General features: G+C 35.2%; 1 protein-coding gene and 1 long non-coding RNA gene across 2 annotated transcripts; one reads left to right on the plus strand and one right to left on the minus strand.

Annotated features, from left to right (window-relative positions):
- Nucleotides 1–7,602: 7,602 nt before the first annotated feature.
- On the plus strand, nt 7,603–19,522 carry LOC104604241 (histidine kinase 1). Its single transcript, XM_010268512.3, has 13 exons — nt 7,603–7,951; nt 9,865–10,107; nt 10,225–11,016; nt 11,215–11,462; nt 12,517–12,676; nt 13,190–13,316; nt 13,464–13,553; nt 14,903–15,088; nt 15,194–15,263; nt 15,739–15,781; nt 16,278–16,418; nt 17,482–18,678; nt 18,867–19,522. Exons 1-13 carry the CDS (start codon nt 7,697–7,699, stop codon nt 19,071–19,073), a joined length of 3,759 nt encoding a protein of 1,252 aa, XP_010266814.1. The 5' UTR covers nt 7,603–7,696; the 3' UTR covers nt 19,074–19,522.
- Nucleotides 10,507–19,767, minus strand: LOC148791099 (uncharacterized). Its single transcript, XR_016077124.1, has 3 exons — nt 19,534–19,767; nt 10,767–10,849; nt 10,507–10,636 (listed from the first exon to the last, which is right to left on the minus strand). It is a non-coding gene; the product is annotated as an uncharacterized LOC148791099 (long non-coding RNA).
- Nucleotides 19,768–20,524: the final 757 nt, after the last annotated feature.

The following is a 20,524-nucleotide window of genomic DNA, read 5'->3' on the forward strand; positions in this document are numbered from 1 at the left end:
ATTCAAGTCAAAACCCAAAACAGGGAAAAACAAGAGAATTAAGAGGGCCTACAAAGATCAACTAAAGCTAAAGACCTTGACCAGTCAGGGCAACTGAAAACAAAATGACCCTGATCCTGGAGGCCCTTCTTATATAGAGAGTGACCTAGGCCATTACATTTACTACTTACAAAAAAAACAAAAAAAAACAATTAAAAAGGAATCAACTTCTAAAATGTCCCTCAACAAGAAAAAAAAACTTTGGGGCTAATACCTGAGATCTTCTTGTTAGCAGAAAGAACCAAGCTCAAACAGCCTGATTCTATGATAATTTGAGAAAACCTACATTGGCGGGCTAGCAATAAAACTTGGCGTATAGCAATTGCCTCATATTGAATAGACAAGAAAAAGGGCAAGGGCCAAAACAAGTTGCAACATAGTTTCCTTGTGAGTCTCTAATCACAATACTGAAGATAGCTTTATTAAGACTAGTAAAGCTTTCATCAGAATTCACCTTGTATACACCACAGTTTGGAGGCTTCCAAAAAGGAGGGCCAGCTCTAGAAGTGCCACTTGAAGGTGAATCTCTCCACCATAGTTTCAAATTCTCGACTGATGTCTTCACTTCTCTAGCAATGGAAGACGGGAAGAAATTAGGAAAAATGTTAGCATCATCTAGAATTAGTTGGCTTATTGATTTCCAAATATTCCAATGGGTGATTGTTAGCTAAATAGAAAGATCTATGAGTCTATCTTTAATAGAATAACAAGATTCCAACCAAGAGAAAAACTAGTCAGCAAAGCTTATTAGGGTACCAAGTTCGTCAGCTCTAGCACTGAAAGAACCAGTTAACTAAAATCGTCTTGCGTGGTTATAGGCTATAAGTGCATGAAAAACAGATGTAAGTTCTTTGTTGCAAAGGAGACACAAGCCTAAAGAAAGCAAATTTCATTTGCATTTTCCCCACCAGAAATATCTCTGCATTGATGTTATTTTATCATATAAGGATTTGAGTAGGAGAAAGCATGACATTACATAGTTTAGGGTTGCTGTGATGACTGATTTCATTAGGACCTCTTTGCCTTCATGAGATAAGAAAAGGTCAGCAACCTTGGATCTTCCCAATTTCAAGAACCATTCCTAAGGTTATTACATGTTAAGTCTGATCCATGAAAGGCCGTTTGGCCTTTGCCCAACCAATCCAAATGGGGATAATAGATAATCCAATCAGTCCTAACCCACTACGTGAAGTGATTGGATTAGGGTGGAGGTGGACTATAAGTGGATGAATTGGGTAAAAAAAAATTACCACCTCTACAGGCTCTATTCATTTTAACACAAATCAAGTACTTTTTTAATATATAACTTTTGTTTCATAATTAAATACTTCAACTATATTTTAGGCCCTTCTTTAGTGAAAGCTTAGCTTGCCATACCTTTTACATTAAAACAAATTCAAAACGGTGGAAAACAGTTGCAGTTATCCCCTCTCACCATTGTCGATGGAAAATGTTGGCCTAATGCATAGTTTTTTTGAAAATATCCATTTTACTCTTATGCCATCGATTCATATATAAATTTACTAAAATACACCCAAAAGAACTATTAGCAAAAAAGTTTGTTTGGGTCGAATTGAAACGATTAAAGTAAATTAACTTTGTAAATTCACCAGGTAGAGTGAAGTATAGAAGGGCAAATTTGACATTTTGAATTATATGTAGAAAGATGCCCTAACAAGTAGTAAGGGCAAATTAGTAAGTTCTAAGTTTCCACTACTGAAACAATGACCAAAGGGAAGCAACTACAGGTTTTTTAAAACTACAAGGGAAGTTTTTATTAAAATAAAACCTTAGTGGAGGTTTTTTTTATTGTTAGAAACCTCATGGTTTTAAACTTTTAATATTTTACCCTGAAAAACTTCCATTCAAGCAAGTGGGCCTTAAGACCTTAACTGAATTGGGTGCTAGCATATTCAATTGGGCCATCACAATCAAGCAAAGTCACTGCATTGGTTCAAAATATGCCCAATCCAGTTCTATGGTATCTATACTATATTATATAGTAACATAGGCCACATCAACAGCGCTATCCTTCTCCCTTTCCCCCTTCTCTTCTTTCTCCTTAATGCTCTCTCTTTTCTCCCTTACCTTTTTCCAACCCTTCCATGTGGCCATGTGGCAGCCCTCTCCTCTTCACTAGAACCCCACTCCAATTCCCTCTCTCTTATGTTCCCAATCACTTAGCCAACACCTTCCTAAAATTTCTCCTAAATTCTCTCTCCTACCTAAAATTCCTGGTAAAACACCTCTTAATCTATCTTACATGCCTAATAAACCATCTAAAAACCAAAAATGTGGTTAAATTAACTTTGGTAGTTAATTAATCTGTGAAATAATTTTTATATTTTCAAAAATTACTGATATTATTGAATATTATTCAGCAAATATCAACACCTAAACTATAGTTTTCCATAATTTTGGTAAATTGGAAAGTAATTATTAAAAATTACTGATTTTGGTAATTTAATTTCAGAAATTTTTGAAAATTAATTATTAAAATCAATAATTACTAAAAATGAATAATTAATTAAAATATTAATAAATATAAATTTATAATTACAAATTATCAATAATTTTTCATTGGAAAATTTATCTTTTTACATTTTCAATAATTTTGATATTATTAGTACTTTTTTAGCAATAATTAGTTATTGATATTTTCAGTAATTTTGGTCAATTTGTTAATATTTAATGATATTATCAGTAATTTTGGTCAATGGAAAATTAATTTCAATAAATATAAATTATTTTTTTACAATTTTAGTAATTTTGATATTTACTATAATTGTTGAGCAATAAATAGTGATATCAATAATTTAATTACTAAAAATTACTGATTTTGGTAATTTAATTTAGTGAAAGTCAAATTATAAAACTTCTAATTATTCAAATAAATATTTGGAAATTTTTAATAATTTTCATAATTATTATTAGGTGTAAATCAGACTGTGTTGGGTCGGCACGATACTACTCGCATGCGGCACACACAGAGTGCAGGTCATGCCTCCCTCCCCTGTGATAATTTGGGGGTCGGCCCGGCCCGAGCACGTGCGGACCCATGTCATGCCGCAAGTTGGGCTAGTTCGTGGGCTCAGCCATGGGCCAAGTCGGGCCGCGAATTGGGCCAAGCTATGAGAGGTTTATTTAAAAAATTGAAATGTTTAAATTTTTACTTTATATGAATTTTGATTTATACAATTGTTTATATACAATAATTAAATAAAGTAGTATAATAAAATTGAAAACAAAATTATATATATGGGCTATGTTGGGCTATGCTGGCACGCAGGCTACGGGTGGCACAGCCCGCTCAGTCATAACATGTCATGTAGGCCCATGGACCTGAAATCCTAAGCCTAACACGGCCCATTCCATTGTAACATGCCCAGCATGGCCCACATATTGTCACGCCAGGCTGGCTCAATTTTGTGCTGGGACACGGGCGGCATGACCAAATTTACAGCTCTGATTATTAATGATCATAATTATTGGAACTATATTTATGGGTTGGGGGGATGACCCCCGGGTAGGAATGGAAATGAGCGGGTTCAAGGCAAGGATCATACTCCCTGTCCTTGACCCCAAGTTTTAAATTAATCTCCTGTAGAGAAAAAATTTAGCATCCATCCCTTGCCCCCGATGGAGACAAGTTCCCTATCGAGAACCTAAATCCCTAACTATTTTTTAATTTAAAATTTGTTTACAGAAAGATATTTATTTAAAACAAAAATAATAATTAAAATATAAATAATATTTTGATATATAAAATATGAATAATATATATATATTTAATATATATAATCGGAGCCAGAGCGGGGCATGGGCTTCACTCTCCGTCCTCTATCCCCGCTAAGGCAGTCTCGATCCCCATCTCCGCCTGGTCGGGGAGGCCAGGTACACAACGGGGATAGGAAAAATTGCATCCCTACCCCTGGGATGTATAAGTTGTAAGCCTATAAGCCCTTACATATTTTTCCTATGGATCAAACGGAGCCCACTAGTAATAAACAAAGTTGTTTTACGTGGTCAGACCTAAGACAGTTGCGGGTCTTTATGGCTGCCTTAAAGAAATTTCTCTCCATCGCATTTGATTAAAAGTTGAGTGCACGGTGCTCCAGACTCATCCTCCCGCTTCATCTACCCCGTTGATTAAGGTTGTGGTTGGCAAAGTTGCTGTTTCTAGCTGAAACGTTTTACATATATCCAAACAAATTGTTGTTTTCACCTAAAGCATCAATTTAATGTTTCAATCATAATCGTCAAATGATGAGTCTTATACAACATTTTTACTCTTTAACACATATTTTTCATCAATTTGTATTAATCATCCCAAAAGTTTCAGAACAATGGTACCAAACAACACCTTAATCTTCTCAATAATCATCCTTTTCGGTTTCTCCTGGATTATAAATTGTTTACAAGACCAAGGCAGAATCAAAATTTGAAATCAAATTGCGGACTATGACTAGGTCTCAGGTGAGCTTGAAAGCTTGATGATAAGGCTGTCGAACGCTCGAGGAATTACCCAGTTGACGGTGACCTAGATAGATCTTAAGGCCTCTTATATGGTAGGTTGGGTCTGTCTCAGCCCAAGCCCAATATGCAAACACAGATACTACGCTTTATGAAATTAGAGTTTTGGAAAACACTTTGACGATTTTTATCCAACTTCATGCAGCTTCATTTTGGGCTTCTGTTGGGTTTAAGCTCAGTTGATGTAACAGGTGCACCAAGGCATAGGCTCCTCTGATGAGTCCATTAGTAGGTCCACCAAGGAATAGATTGGATGATTATTCTCTTGTTCAGTCAGTCTGTACTATAATCAACCGAAAGGAGAGAATAATCCTTTTCAACGGTAGATAACAAAGCCACGTAATCTATGAGAAATATGGGCGATCTGGTTTTTTTTTTTAATTCACTCGCTATCCTTGTGAGATTCGATTTTGACAACCAAAGATTTTTTTGATAGAGAAAGATAAGGTGAGTCACTTCGCAGAATTTGTCATTTGTCTGCATTACTTAGAATCTTTCACTTGGCACTTACTGAGTCAATGTATGTAGCTATCAAAAATTCAAAATGGTTCCATTTCATGGGTTTCCTACTCTGGGTTGATGAGCTCTCCCAATATATCAAGGCCCATTTGTCATCGTTTTTGATGAGCTAGAGTTGTGAGGAAAGAGAACAACTCCTTAGGCTACTTTCTATCTAATAAAACCTCTTCATTGGTCCCATCATTCCTTCACCTAGTTTGAGTGAGCATGATTTGCAACGGGTCTCGTGTGTGGACATAAACCACAACAATTGACCGTGGGATTGGGATTTTTGAATATCAACAAATGCAATAATGTAATTGGCTCTTAAAGTGGGCCGAGCCCATGGCCCACTATCTAAGGTAGGGGTGCCCACAGTTCGGTGTTAATTTTTGAAATTGAATTGGGGTTATCAGTTTTTGGAAAATCAGTGACTGAAACCGAATTGAAGCTGATTGGTTAACCGGTTGATCGGTTCGGTTAACCATCTGATCAGTTCATCAATTTTTCGGTTTTTTATTATTTATTATAGAAAAATATATAAATATATAATAAAATATTATAAATATATATAATATTATATTTTAAATAATATATTATATATTATAATATATTTATATATAATGCACATATATTAATTTATAATGTATAGAAAATATGAAATATATATATAATATATATAAATATACATAAAATATATATATATACACCGATCGGTTTAATTAACTGCCGATTTTCTATTTTGGCTAACCGAAACTAAACTGGTATCTTTGATTTTTAAAATACTAAACCAAAACCGAACCAACCAATTTGTTTAACCGAATTTTTGGTTTGATTTCCGTCGATTTGATTTTTCAATATTTTTTTTCTCACCCCTAGTCTAAGGAACAAATCCGTCGTTTGATGGAATAGCATGGCATGGCTGCAGGAATACAGAATTTTATAATGGCAAATGGTTCCTAGTGAGCATCGCTATCGTTAAAAGAAGGAATATCGAAATCGAATCAGCTTGAACACCTTTATGACTATGTGAAACTATAATTTTATGGGGTTTGGTAGTCATATTTATTATCCCCTTTTACAGTAAAAGTTGGAACAATTCAGACTAAACCAACCGGATCTTTCCCCGGTTCGGGAGCCAAACCCAATTTGTACATGCAACAATGATTTTGATGGGCCGGCTAGGCTCTGTTCATAAACCAAGTCCAACTTCCAGCACCACCCATCCATGCCTAGACAATTCCTTTTTCTCCCATAAGTGTGGTTAGTCTGCTGGCTATTGGTCCAACCCGACTAAACCGATTCAGTCCTTCCAGTTTGGTCTGGCCTTATTTCATAAGTGGGGTCAGATTCATGTTGGTTTGACCAGTCCAGTCTATTCCTGTCCTTACAATCAAACCTTTTTGGTTCTTCCGGACTCCATAATCATTTAAGCCAGATTTGGGTTGCACATAATTTTCCAGTCAGAAGAACTCCCAAGGAACGACTCAACCTAAAAGCTTGAGCTGTTAGGTGAGGTCCTGAATAGGTTTTTACTCTCTAACATATGCCCTCGTGTAAAGGCTCATTCATACCTTGAAGCATAGACAATTTCAAGTCTGTCCATACCTTATGCATCAATGTAATTAATTATAATGGAGGCTATAAGGATTAAACACTACACCACTTAGTCGAACAGACTCTAATGATTTCGATATTCACCTAAAAGCTTAAGCTGTTACATGAAGCTGCAGAGAATTTCCATACCTTAAGGAAGCTATAAGGATTGAATGCTAAACCACTTAATCAAACAGACTCTGATTTTAAAATTCAACCTAAAATCTTAAGCTGTTAGGTGAAGTCGACGAATCTCTAATGAGAGAATTGCCATACCTTATATACAGATTAGATGGGTCCAGATTTTACCATTTACTGCCAGCTAGAAATTAACATTGTTAGCATGGATTGGCAGGGTCTCAAAACATGTAATTTGCAAAATCCAAAGTCGATCCTTTTTTAGGTAAAAAGTTGAGTTGAGCACTAAGTATATAAAGTAGAAGCGCTTATATTCTATATCTCTTAAAGCTTGAGTAAGTGGTGTGATGGGAGCAACGATGCACCCGGAATCCATGGTGGATTAATGAGGTGGAACCAGACAACCTGGCTTCTTGAGGATAAAAAGTGTGAAGGAAGATGGTAGCACGCCTACATCTTTGTGATTTTAATTTTGGATTTGAAGTGATCAGTGATCACCATTCGCCATTATAGCATACCGAGATTGGTCATCTCCTCAACCTCAAAGGTTAGATGAAAGAAATATCTTCATGAATTAAATCACTAAATGCTTTATACAAGTTCAAAATTGGATTTTGAATCAACCCACATATGCTCTCCAACAAATAACAAATATTTATCTCATGTCGTCCATACAGGCTACAGCTACATGGTTTCATTTCTCTTTATTCCATATCCTCACACTGAGAGCCAAATATCCTGTCACGGTCATGTAAGATACTTCTTCCTTTCTATATATACATAAGATATTAAGCATCTCTATAAGCATAAGGATATAACTGCTGTTTCAACTTTCTTCTTCATTGCCTTCACTCCACTCCTCCAAAGTAAGCCTGTCGAGCAGATAGAATCAATGGCGGGCAAAGAACAAAGAATTCCGTCAGTGAGCTTTGAGTCCTTGTCAGTTCTGAGTAAACCAATGGTTCTGGGACCGAGAAGGCTCTTTAACAGGTTCTTTGGGTTCATCCCTGGGGAGAACGAAAACAGTATCCCACGTCGGAGAAGAATTCTCCAGGGAGAGGTCGAGGAAGAAGAATTTCAATATACAAGTAGTGCGCATTGCCTGTCATCCTACTACAGTGTTTTCGTCGTCCGTCTCGCCATCATGGTATGCTATCTTTTTGTCGATGTTTTCAAAACCGGACCGGACCAGAAAAACCGGTAACCGGTCACCTGACCAGTTTTGTTTCACCCTAGAACCGTTTTTTGGCCAAAAACCATTGATTTGATCAACGAACCGCTAACTCGGACGGTCAAACCGTCAACCTGGACAATAGTTTTTTGGCCATTCTTTATTTTTTAATTTTTTTTGTATCTGTTCTGTTCGAATGGTCAGGCCATTTGACCTAGGAACCGGACCCTAAACAGTTCGTTGTTCGATTCGGTTTTAAAAACCTTGGTTTTTATTATGGGTGATTTCAATTCCAATTATTTGGTTAGATGTAATCCGAGGAATGACCATTCTCTCTTCCTCCCTTGAGAATAAATCCCATTCCAGTTGATTTTAATTCCCATTCAAATTCTTATCTGAATCAAACAAACTATGTATATGTTTGGCATCGATGCTGCAGATGCAGCACCATCGGAAGCACCGTTTTCTTTTTTTATTTGAAAACGTTACTGCCATGTAAGACATGTCCTGGAGCAATAGAGCTTTTTCTGTTTGATACCAATGCTACAGGAAACGTTTTCAACACTAGTACCCATTATCCAGTTGCACATCACTGCCCTGTTGGCAGTAACGAGCTGCAACTTCAGAAAATGCCAAATTTAATGTTGCTCCAAGCTATGCCTTCCGGATTTTTGAGGTGTGGCTTGGAGCATCATTTTTTATTAAAAAATAATTTAATTTTAAACAAATGCCCGTTTTCTAAAACACCATTTTTTTCCAACATGATGCCAATGTAACACTATTTTCTGGAGCAACGGCGACAAAACCAAACAGACACTATAGGAATAGACCATTCCGACTGCAAATCAGATGGACCCTACTAGTCAAGCCAATTAAACAAAACCCGACTCATTGAGTTTAACAAAACAAGATAATAGCCCATTGGACACGTGGTCCCGAGACCGAACACTCACTCACTCCTTGAATTAATAACTGGCTGGTAGCCAACCCAGAAAGGCTCGGGACCAGCCACCTTGTAGAGGTTTCATCTTAAGGTCCAGCAGATCTACATGAAAGCAATAGCTCTAAGGGCATTTAGGGTGCATTTAGCATTTCTTATTTTAAAGATTTATTTTTTTTTGCAGTTAAAATGTTCTTATGAATATTGAGTTTTTAACTAAAATAAATAAATTGTTAAAATAAGAAATACCAAATGCAACCTTAAAAGGGCCAAAATATGCCTCTAATTATAATGTCATATATAAATATTTATTACACACCGTATTCAATGGCTATCGGGCTTCCAATGACTGGTTTCCCATTCTATACCATCCATGCGAGAAGCAAATCAAGAAGTATAATTACCTTTCTTACACATTATTTCATCATAATATTTATGCAGGGTGTAATTGTTCATATTTTGCAGTTAACTGTTGAGGAAAAAAACAGATGTTTAGTAATGAATAGTTAGGTTAGGTGCATGGTTTGAAAAAACCAACCCGGAAATCAAGGTTCTAAATATCAATACGGTCGGCCTGTGTTGGTGCTTTTTTTATATTTCACTTTTTTTTTTTTTAAATTGGTTCAGAGGGGCCAGTTCAAGGCTCAGCTACTCTCTGAACCAGTGGCATATCGGGAAGCCACCGGCATAATACGTATCGGCTGTTACGGGCTGATACATGTCGATACTTTGAACCTTGCCAGAAATAGAACAGCTTTAATTGATCGTCAGTTCCCAGAACAAGCAGTCTGAACCCAGGTCGAATGGTTTTGGGTCCAAAACTAGATCCAGAGCCATGAGAGTTCCTGGGTCAAATGGTTCGACCATCTGGTCTGGTCCGGTTATCAAAACCATGGATAGGTGTCGATGCCTCTTTATTCTACAATGACATTTCATCTTGCCTGTGCAGGTCATGCTAGCCATTTTAATTGGGATGCTAACAATATTGACATGGCATTTCACAAGGGTGTATACAACAAAATCAATAAACAGCTTAGCCTATGAACTCCGTTTTGAACTTCTACAGCGTCCCATATTGCGGATGTGGAACATTTTGAATTCTACAGTTGAAATAACCAAGGCTCAGGTTAAGCTCTCTGAATATGTAATTGGACGGTATGACGGAATGATGTCTCGAGAACAGGAAGATGAGGTTGATCTCTCTGTTCCATGTTCATCATTTTCATTTTATTCTTTAAGGATTCCATCCAAAGATCATTTTAAAAGTGTTTTTCTCCTACTGATATGAACTAAATCTGATTCTTAGCAGATGTATGAAGTGATGAGGAATGTAACATGGGCACTCTTTGCAAGTCGAAAGGCTCTGAATGCAATAACTACAAGTTACAAAAATGGTTTTGTCCAGGCTTTTCACAGAGATCACCAGAGTAACAACACATTCTACATCTATTCAGAATTTGTAAATTCTTCAGGTAGAGGGACAAACAAACTCAACACGCTATCATCATATCGAGGCTGGAGTGATCAATCCCTGTATGGCAACATGTCTGCAATTTGGTACCGTGAACCACTAGATCCAGTAACTGGTGAGAGGATAGGGGAACCCAGACCAGTTCCACCAGAAGATCTAATCAATATAGCAGGCCTGTCGGAAGTACCAGATGGAGCAGCTTCATGGCATGTTGCAGTGAGCAAATTTACAGACTCTCCATTGCTTTCATCTGCATTGCCAGTTAGGGACCGTTCTAATGAAAGTATTGTAGCAGTTGTGGGTGTTACTACAGCACTTTACAGTGTAGGTCAGCTGATGAGAGAATTAATGGAACTACATAGTGGTTACATGTATCTAACCTCTCAGGAGGGTTATGTACTTGCCACATCAACAAATGCCCCACTCTTGAGGAACTCAACATCTGGGCCTGAACTTATGATGCCTGTTGATTCAGAAGATCGTATTATAAGACTAGGAGCTCAGTGGCTGCAGAGAGCCTATGGCAACAATTTTCCTCCTAACCATGAGATTCATGTTGAGAATGCCAAGCTCGGCCACCAGAAATATTATATTGACTCTTTCTTCTTAAAATTAAAAAGACTCCCTATGGTAAGGTCAAACCTCATTGCAGTTTTTTGCTCAGAATAGTTTTAATTTGTTTTAACTGCCAATTATCTCATTTTGTTCTTTGTTAAACCCTTAATGACATGAAAAGGTGATAATCTTCCAAGTTTCTTCATTTTACTTTTGGTTTTACTTCAATTTCTGTTTTTGTGTTTACTAGCTATATATGTTCTGTATGTACAGGTGGGGGTTATTATAATTCCTAGGAGATACATAATGGGAAAGGTGGATGAGAGAGCATTTAAGACGTTTGTCATATTGATATCTGCCTCTGTTTGTATTCTACTCGTTGGGTGCCTTTGCATTTTAATACTAACAAGTGGAGTATCAAAGGAAATGAAACTAAGAGCAGAACTGATAAGCCATCTTGATGCAAGAAGAAGGGCAGAGGCATCAAGCAACTACAAGAGCCAGTTCTTAGCAAACATGAGGTGATTAAACAAGTTTATGTTTTACTATTAATGGTAAAGAATATTAAAGAATTGAATTTGATATCCTGAATTTTGTAAATGACAAGTCCAAGGTGTTTAAACAAATGGTGTCTGTTGCGTTTAAAAGCTCTCACAGAATAAGAAAATAATTGTTCAATGTATATAATTTTGAAATGTCCGATCACTTTAGCGTGGAAAATTGTTAATTACCTGGTTATTAGTTCTGGAACTGTTTACAATATTTCACATACCATTCTCTTAGATAGGAGAGACAAAAAAGTTTGATATAAAGTAACACAGTATCACATCACAGACATAAAGGAATTCAAGCTTCTGAATTACTACTGCTTTCATTTGGCCATAATCCCACATTGTGCTACTTTCTCCAAATTTCCTAACTAGTAGATGCTATACCTTATAAATAATATTTACTGTTTTATGCTTGATTTGGATAAGGGTAAAAGATTATATGAGTATGTAATATTTCTTTTTGTTTTTAAGATTTTTTTCTTTGAGCAAATTGGGCAGTCAAACATTATGATTCATAAATCAATGGAAAATGTGTCAAAATCCAGTCCAGTTTTGACAACACTGCTTCTATTTGCGCAAGTAACTCATTATCAGTACATTATCTATCTTATTTGCACATAACTAAACCATCTCAGTCAACTTTCCTCATACGGGTAGAAGTAGAAGCCATGATCTGGCCCTGAAGCAACCAAATTGCCCACTCCATGAATGCAGCAAGCATATTGACTTAGATTGTTATATGTCAATAAAAAGTGATCAACTAGACTTTTTTCCCTTTATTTGCATACAATCAATGGTTTCTCATAAAAAAAAAGTCTCACAATTCAATTTCCCTGTTTCTCAACTCCTTTGACATGAAATAGTAAATGAATTTGTATTCCGTTGTTACTTTCATTTCAGATATATAGGCCTACAATTTGAATATGATAGTTTATCCTATATACAAAATAAATTTGATGCCCTATAAGATTCCTTGGAGATAACTATAGGGAGAAAATAACTGTCTCCTTTGATTGCTTTACAGTCATGAGCTGCGAACACCTATGGCTGCAGTGATTGGGTTGCTAGACATTCTTATGTGTGATAATTTCCTCACAAATGAGCAATATGCAACAGTTACCCAGATCCGTAAATGTTCAAATGCTCTACTTCGGCTTCTCAACAACATTTTGGACCTTAGTAAGGTGAGATGTTAGAATACAAAAGGGTACTTCTATGAGTGAAAACATGCATATTTATATACTATGTTAATTTCCTTTTATGAAACTATGTTTTAAATCTTCTGCTTTTTTTACAGTAAAACTGTAGCAATATTAATTTCTTAAATTTAGAATCCCATGTATGACAAAAGTCATGCAGAAAAACTACAAAAACAGCATATATGCGAAAACAAGTAAAACCTGCATAAAGGAATACCAAGGTAATAGTATAAGCAAGACAGGTAAAAATTTGTGTTTTAGATTATGGCCTATGAGGTGGCTTGTTGAGTGAACATTAAAAGTTGCCCGGTTTATGAATTTATCAAGAATTTTGTACCTCGAGTCAATCATAAAAAAAAAAGCAATTTAAAATTCCATGCAGTATTTTATCAGAAACATAAAATGGATTGCAGTTCACCAATAAGAATTTATTTTCTATTGATATATTTTTGTAATCACCAAAAAAATTCAGTGTGTCACTATTAAAATTTTTTATAGGTTGAATCTGGAAAACTAGTATTGGAAGAAGCTGAGTTTGACTTGGGGCGAGAACTTGAAGGACTTGTGGATATGTTCTCTGTGCAATGTATTAACCACAATGTGGAGACAGTTCTAGATCTCTCTGGTATGGTTGCCTCCATCATTTGAAACTTATTTGGTCCAACACCAAAAACTAATGAAAAAGACTCCAATTTACTTAACAACTCTCATATTATTGGTTTAAAGTATTTTATTCCTAATGATAATTTTCCTTGTACTTATTCTTTTGTAGATGATATGCCAAAATTTGTCCAAGGAGACTCTGCTAGAGTGGTTCAAATATTTGCAAACCTAATTAGCAATTCTATGAAGTTCACATCATGTAAGTGCACCTTTGCCATTAAGGATTAATTTGCAATCTCTCAAAATATTCCTAATTTAACAATCAAATAAATATAAGAGAAAATCGCCATAATTTCTTAGGAATTCAACAACTAAGAAGTTTAATGGGAACTCTTAACACAGAAAAGAGAATGGAACCTAAGGAGAATATGAGTTTTGCCTATCTGCCCATGTTAAGGAGACAGAATCTTAGTGTTTTCCATGCTATACCATCTGGATCATCATCATCATCTTAGCCTTGTCCCAACTATATGGGGTCAGCTACATGAATCCCATTTATCCATTTCATTCTGTTTAGTGCCATATCCATTGTTAAATTATGAACACTTAAGTCATTTCTTACTACTTCAACCCATGTCCTTTTCATTCTGCCCCTAGCCCTTCTAGCCCCTTCAACTTGCAATAGATGGCTTCTTCTTATGAGTGCTGTAGATGGTCCTCTATGCACGTCATCAAACCAACTTTGCCTATTTTCTTTCATTTTACCACCTATTGGAGCTACTCCTAGGTTCCTTCAAATGATTTCATTTATGACCCTATTCTTTCTAGTTTTACCACTCATCTATCTCACCATATGCATTCATGCCACACTCAATTTTTGGTCATGTTATTTATTGACAGTCCAATACCCTGCTCCATCCAGATGCTATACCATCTGGATAACCTAAAGATAGATCTGAACAATTGGTGCTAACCGTTGTGCATCGAGGGGAGTCACCATAACCGGGAAGCCCATACACTTTCACATGTGTAGGACTTACACACTCTGATGAACACCACTTACAACCCAAAAGCCTAAGCTATTGGGCTATGGGCCACTCTTGTACTTGCCCACTCACACATGAAACCCAACACTAACAAACTCAGAAACTTTAAGGTTTGCAGCCAATCAGTGCCTTGCATTTTCTGTATATCATTAAACCATATAACTTTTTAGTATCCCAAAATTTGGTTCATTTTTGCCCATCAATGGGCGCTTACTGTAGATATTGATATGATTCTAATCCTACATCTCACCTAACTGAGGACTACCAACCGAATAGTTGAAACCCTTGCATAGGTGGGCAGAATTATGTAGAATGTCTTTGTATTATCAATTGGACCACCTAAAACCAAGCCTTCAGCTTAAGATCCCTTGCACAAGTAACATTGTTTGTAAAGTGCTTTTTGCAATATTAACCTAAAGTTTTTCAAACACCAATATTAAGGATATGTAAAGGGTAACCAAGATTAATGGAAACTAAGCATTACGACAGAACAGAATTAATAGTCCTCTTCTTTTACAAAATGTTATAACAAGCAGTATTTACAGTTTCTAATTGCTTACAGCGGGCCACATAATTCTGCGAGGGTGGTGTGAGAATTCATTTAACATTGTGAAGTTTCCCCTCAGTCAGAAGGAATCATGTTATGCAAACAAAACAAAATTGAAGCAACATGGAAGCCATGCAAAGAAAACCTTCAAGAAAGATAAAAAAGTCATTCTCTGTTTTGAACTTGATGACACTGGCTGTGGTATGAACTTTATGGCTATGTAATCAAGCACTAATAACTTTTCCTCTGCTTAAGAACAATATCATCACCTTTGAAATAGATTACTAGTGGTTTCTTTTTCTGTAGGAATTGATCCAAGCAAATGGGAATCTGTATTTGAAAGCTTTGAGCAAGCTGATCCCTCAACAACCAGATTGTAAGCAGCTTTGCATAAATCTTATAACCCCACAATGGAATTTTTTTCTTGTCCAGAAACATTGTCATGGACCCAGGTCTGCAGGTCAGCACATGATACACATATGATGGATAGGATCATCCAATTAGTAGGCTACTCTTGGATTGGATATGGATCAGGATGTTTCCTATTAGATATGCCTATTAGCCTAACTAAATAACTACCTCCAATGGCCATTAGTCATGATAAATGCTCCACACCAGATGGTTAGGAATAGTTAGAATTGTCTTGTCATATTCTTGGGCCATGTGCTATACTAAAGTGATGCACATGCATCTCAATTGTACGCCAAAGTAAAATTTATTCACAATTTAGTAAACTTTTGGTTTTACAACCATATAAACACCTTCCTATAAATCCATGTTTTTATGGAAGATAGAACATATAAATTATAAAGCTTATAGCTTTTTGTTCTTAAGTTCTGTACTTTTCTCAGGCATGGTGGGACTGGTCTTGGCCTATGCATAGTTCGAACCTTGGTGAGTTAAAATGTTTCCAGTAGTAAGTATATATTTATTATGTATGTTAAGGCAAAAAGAAAAATAAAAGGATGGTCAGACATGAAAGAAGAGGATTACTTGTCAGGATGGGTTGAGACACAGAATAAAAATTTAACCTGTTTGGCTATTTAATCCATCCAACAACTGTAGTTCTGAAAATCAGAATCACTCTTACAACTTCTTTTATAGAAAAGTATTCTTACAGTTTTGCTAGATTTAAATTTTTATCAAATATATGTTATGGAGTGTCATAAGAAGCTTCAGTTACAGGTTATGCACATTTTGCATACCTGCACTCACCCTTTTCTGGTTTGAACTGCAATTGATGGATCACAATAGCAAGCTATGAACAATTATTCACTTCATCCATCCCAAACAAGTATTCATATTTACCATTTACTGATATATGAATATGGTCCTCTGCATCTCATTCTTGATGCCTTCCATATTGCTTGTGATAACACGGTTGATCCAGATTAATAAGATGAGTGGAGAAATCAAAGTTGTCAGAAAAGATGGTCCAGGCACTCTGATGCAGCTATATTTGATGCTTAGCACACCTTTGGATGGCACAGGACAAATTTATCAAATTGATTTTTCCAAACATAGCATGATGGTCAGTGGCAATCTTTTTGCTTTCTTCTTAATTTTGAGCAATTAAGTTGTGAAATTTTTGATTATATGTATTACATCAGGGAGTACCTTTTGTAATACTGGAAAAGCTGATTCTTGTTCAGATACACTCCTTGACATCATGCATTACCAAGTATAGAGTTTTAGACTTGCCATTAATGAATGTATGTTTTGTGGCTTACTGTGCTTGCATTTTTTATGTTTTTTCCTTAGATTTTCCAGTCAGTAAAATAGGAAAAATAAAACATGTATTGATCTAGGCAAGTCCTATTATCTATAAGAGGGGCATACACTAATTAATATTTAAAAGCTACTATTGTACGAAGGCATACTAGATAATGACCCTATGACAAGCAGAGGACAACCATGTTATCTAATACACAAGTAAATTATTGTAATTATATTTATCATTTATGAGTAATTTAAATAATCTAGTACATAAATATTTTTGAACTATAATTGTCTTTTTTAATTTCCATAGGACCAAGTTGAGTGACACAAAATTTGTTTAGAAGATTTGGAGATTGAGATTAGAAACTTCATTTCCTATCTAAGCTAGAATTTATTAAGGGAAGTATTGTCTAAACACGGGAGAAAATCTAGGAGAGGATTGCTCAAAATTAGGTTATCACATATGATAAAGTTTTAGGAACCAACCAGTTTGTCCATATGGCTATATGAGAAACAGATTTTAAGAAAAAGATGGATAGTGGGCTGGGCCCCAAACTAATTACTTAGGGATAGTTGCCCCATACACAATACAAGTTGGTCATTGACTAGTATATATGTAAGAAATATGCTAAAGTAAATCATCACTTTGACCAGATTTTGAAAGAAGAAACAGAATACTGAAGTAATTATAATTGATATTTTACATAGTGTGCGCCTCTGTAAAATATATTTTACCATTTATAGAAAAATATAAATGACATTCATATGTGACAGTTCAGATAAAACTTAAAAGACATCTTGACTTGATTGACTGCAATCTATCTTGTCATGTTCATAAGAGCAATTACTAATATAAATTTACATTGTGAGTGAAGGTGTTGCTTGCACTTAATGGCAATATGGGTAGATTGATAATGTCTCAATGGTTAAGAAAACAAAGAGTGTGCACTTGGGAAGCATCTGACTGGAACGAACTAACACAAAATATTAAGGAAGTATTCAAAGCCAGCATTGTAATCCCCAAAAGCGGATCCAATGAACATACAACAAGTAATCCTTCCAGACCTGAAGAGTTAAAAGTTCAAACCATGACAACTTCAAATGTTGTCATAGTAGTTGATATAGGGATACTTGACCTAAGTACAGACATATGGAATGAGCAGCTGAAGTTCCTTGATAAATATCATGGGAAAGCAAAGTTTGCATGGATACTAAACCATGACACCCCCAATGTTGTTAAAATGGAACTCCGAAGGAAAGGTCATCTACTGATGGTTAATAAACCTCTCTACAAAGCAAAAATGGTTCAGATTCTGGAAGCTGCCATAAAAGAAAGGAATCTTGAGTTGCAGCAGAAGAGTTTGGATGATTCAGGAATTTTGACAATGCCAGGTGACTTGCGTGAATGTTTTGAAATTGATCCCATTCATTTTGATATTGCCAGCTCAGATGACTCTGATACAGCTGAAGCAAGAATTGTTAGCTCAAGAAAAGCCACATCTCAAACTGGAGAGAATCCAGGAGGAAGAATTTCAACACCTGGTCTGTCAGATTATAAGACTGTTCACAACAGTTCAGTTGAGCCAAATCAACTCCATTTAGAAGAAAATAAATTGAAAGAAAGGTTCCCATGTCAAGCAGGGAAAAATACTTCTAACGTTGAGGATTTAGCAAAGAAGTTAGTATGCAGAAAAAACATATTGGTTTTAACAGAACTTGAATGTGGAAGTTCAAGATGTGGTGAACATCAAATAATCAGCAACATTCCTAAAGAAGAAGATCATATGGACTCAGGTAAGGTAGTTAATGGACGAAATCCTCTTGGAGGTTTGTGTATACTGCTCGCAGAAGATACACCAGTACTACAAAGAGTTGCAACAATAATGTTGGAAAAGATGGGAGCTACTGTTGTGGCTGTAGGAGATGGGCTGCAGGCAGTGGAAACTCTGAAACTCATGTTCAGTGAAGATGGACATGGAATAAGGGGATCTTCCATACAGGATGGAGAAACCAGATCTCAGGCAGAAGTCCCAGAATTTCACAAAATTGATTTGGTCCTCATGGATTGTCAGGTAAACAAGTAGTACATTTACTCAACCATGCCTCCAACTGCATCTTATCTATTTATCATACTGTTGGATGTAAAAAATTCATGTATGTTTCCTATATGACTTAACATATGTTGTTGTATAGATTTAGATATAAATGTTGAAATCCAAACTAGTGCTTCTAATTCCCACTATTATTATCATAATGCCAGATGCCAAAGATGGATGGCTATGAAGCAACAAAACAAATCAGGAAATTTGAGGCAGGGACTGGTTTGCACATTCCCATCATTGCACTGACAGCCCATGCGATGCCATCAGACGAAGCCAAATGCTTGGAAGTGGGTATGGATGCATACCTAACAAAGCCAATTGACTGCAAGAAAATGATCTCCACCATCCTTACACTTACTAAGTGAATGGCATACAGCTGTTTCAAAGAAGAACATAACTGCTTGAGTTTCACACAAGTTCCAAGCTAACAAATTCATTGGCTGGTAGCCTGGTGTATAGTTGGATGTCATCAAAACAAAAAGCGTTTCACGTCGAGAAAAACCTCCCTACTAGTACCCCATTGTGCTGTGTTCTTTCCTGTAAGGATTATTTTCGTGTATATATGATATTTATCCTTAGTTCCTAACAGAAATGTTCATACAAGAAAGAGAAAAACCCCACTGGATTTGAGAAGGAAGAACAAAACTCGAGTTCAAAACAAATGTGACACAAGAGTTTCCATCAATTACTCTTCAGTAGCAAAGTATAACTCCGTTCCCATCAAACAGTGACCCAGAATAATCATACATATATAAATAAGATGTAAATTCAGCGGTTAAATACACTGACGCATTAATTCATATGTGACATGATCAAGAACCGAACCTGCTGAGTTGCCTCCTGGACTGGAGCTGGTAAAAGTGTAAAATGAGGATCCTCCTTTTGAAAAGAATCGGGTTTTTTTTTCATTCATTCTTTATTTTCTTTTCTGCTAAATAAATAGGGTAAACCGGTAAAGTATGAAAACCTCGCCTGAGATTTCATTTTCACAAAAAGTCTCCACAAAAACAACTTGAACCTAGCAGGAATTTTTAATTTCCATAATTTCCTGATCCAAAACAGCACATTATTATGTAACAAAAGATTACGATCTTTCCATTCTAGTTCACAATATTTTAGGTTATCACAAAACAGGAAATCGTTAAGAGTGGCATCTTTCCATTATGTAACTAATTTTAAATATTTTAAATATTAATAAATTAATAATTAAATCATATTTTAAATATTATTTAGAAACAAATAAAATGGATTAAATAAATAAATTATGTAATAACCTTAAAAATTTTGTCAAAACACACAAAAATAATTATAATAGATTTAATAATAATTGATAATAAGAATATAAAATATAAATAATTTAAATTTTTTTAAATATTATTGAAATAATGAAAAATAGACTAAATAATTTAGAGGTATTGAATCTTTCAAAAAACAAAAATAGGTAATAACTTTCAAAAAAATTTTTTTGATAGATATTAAAAAATATAATAATAGTTGCAATTATTAATGTACTAATAATAAAAACATTATTTCACTTATATCAATTAATAATTCTATAAAATAATTTTAAAATCTTAATCACTATTTATTATATATTTATATATACTAAAATTTGTATTTATTGTATTTTTATTAATTATTTATTGTATTTTTGTGATAAATATATTTTCAATAATTATGTATAAATATATTTTTGTTTTGTTATTTAATAGAAAATTTTTCAATAATTATTGGAGATTAAACTATTGTTATTTATTAGAGATTAAACTATTAGTTTAGCAAAAATTACGAGTGTTCATGGGTTGGTTCGGTTCAG

The sequence above is a fragment of the Nelumbo nucifera genome, chromosome 6 (assembly GCF_055504915.1).
Source record: "Nelumbo nucifera cultivar China Antique chromosome 6, China Antique-T2T, whole genome shotgun sequence".
NCBI lineage: Eukaryota > Viridiplantae > Streptophyta > Magnoliopsida > Proteales > Nelumbonaceae > Nelumbo > Nelumbo nucifera.

Coding starts and splice junctions, on each gene's coding strand:
- LOC104604241 (XM_010268512.3), top strand. CDS start 7,697: ATGGCGGGCAAAGAACAAAGAATTCCGTCAGTGAGCTTTGAGTCCTTG. Junction 7,952..9,864: donor TCGTCCGTCTCGCCATCATG/GTATGCTATCTT, acceptor TTGCCTGTGCAG/GTCATGCTAGCCATTTTAAT. Junction 13,317..13,463: donor GACAGTTCTAGATCTCTCTG/GTATGGTTGCCT, acceptor ATTCTTTTGTAG/ATGATATGCCAAAATTTGTC.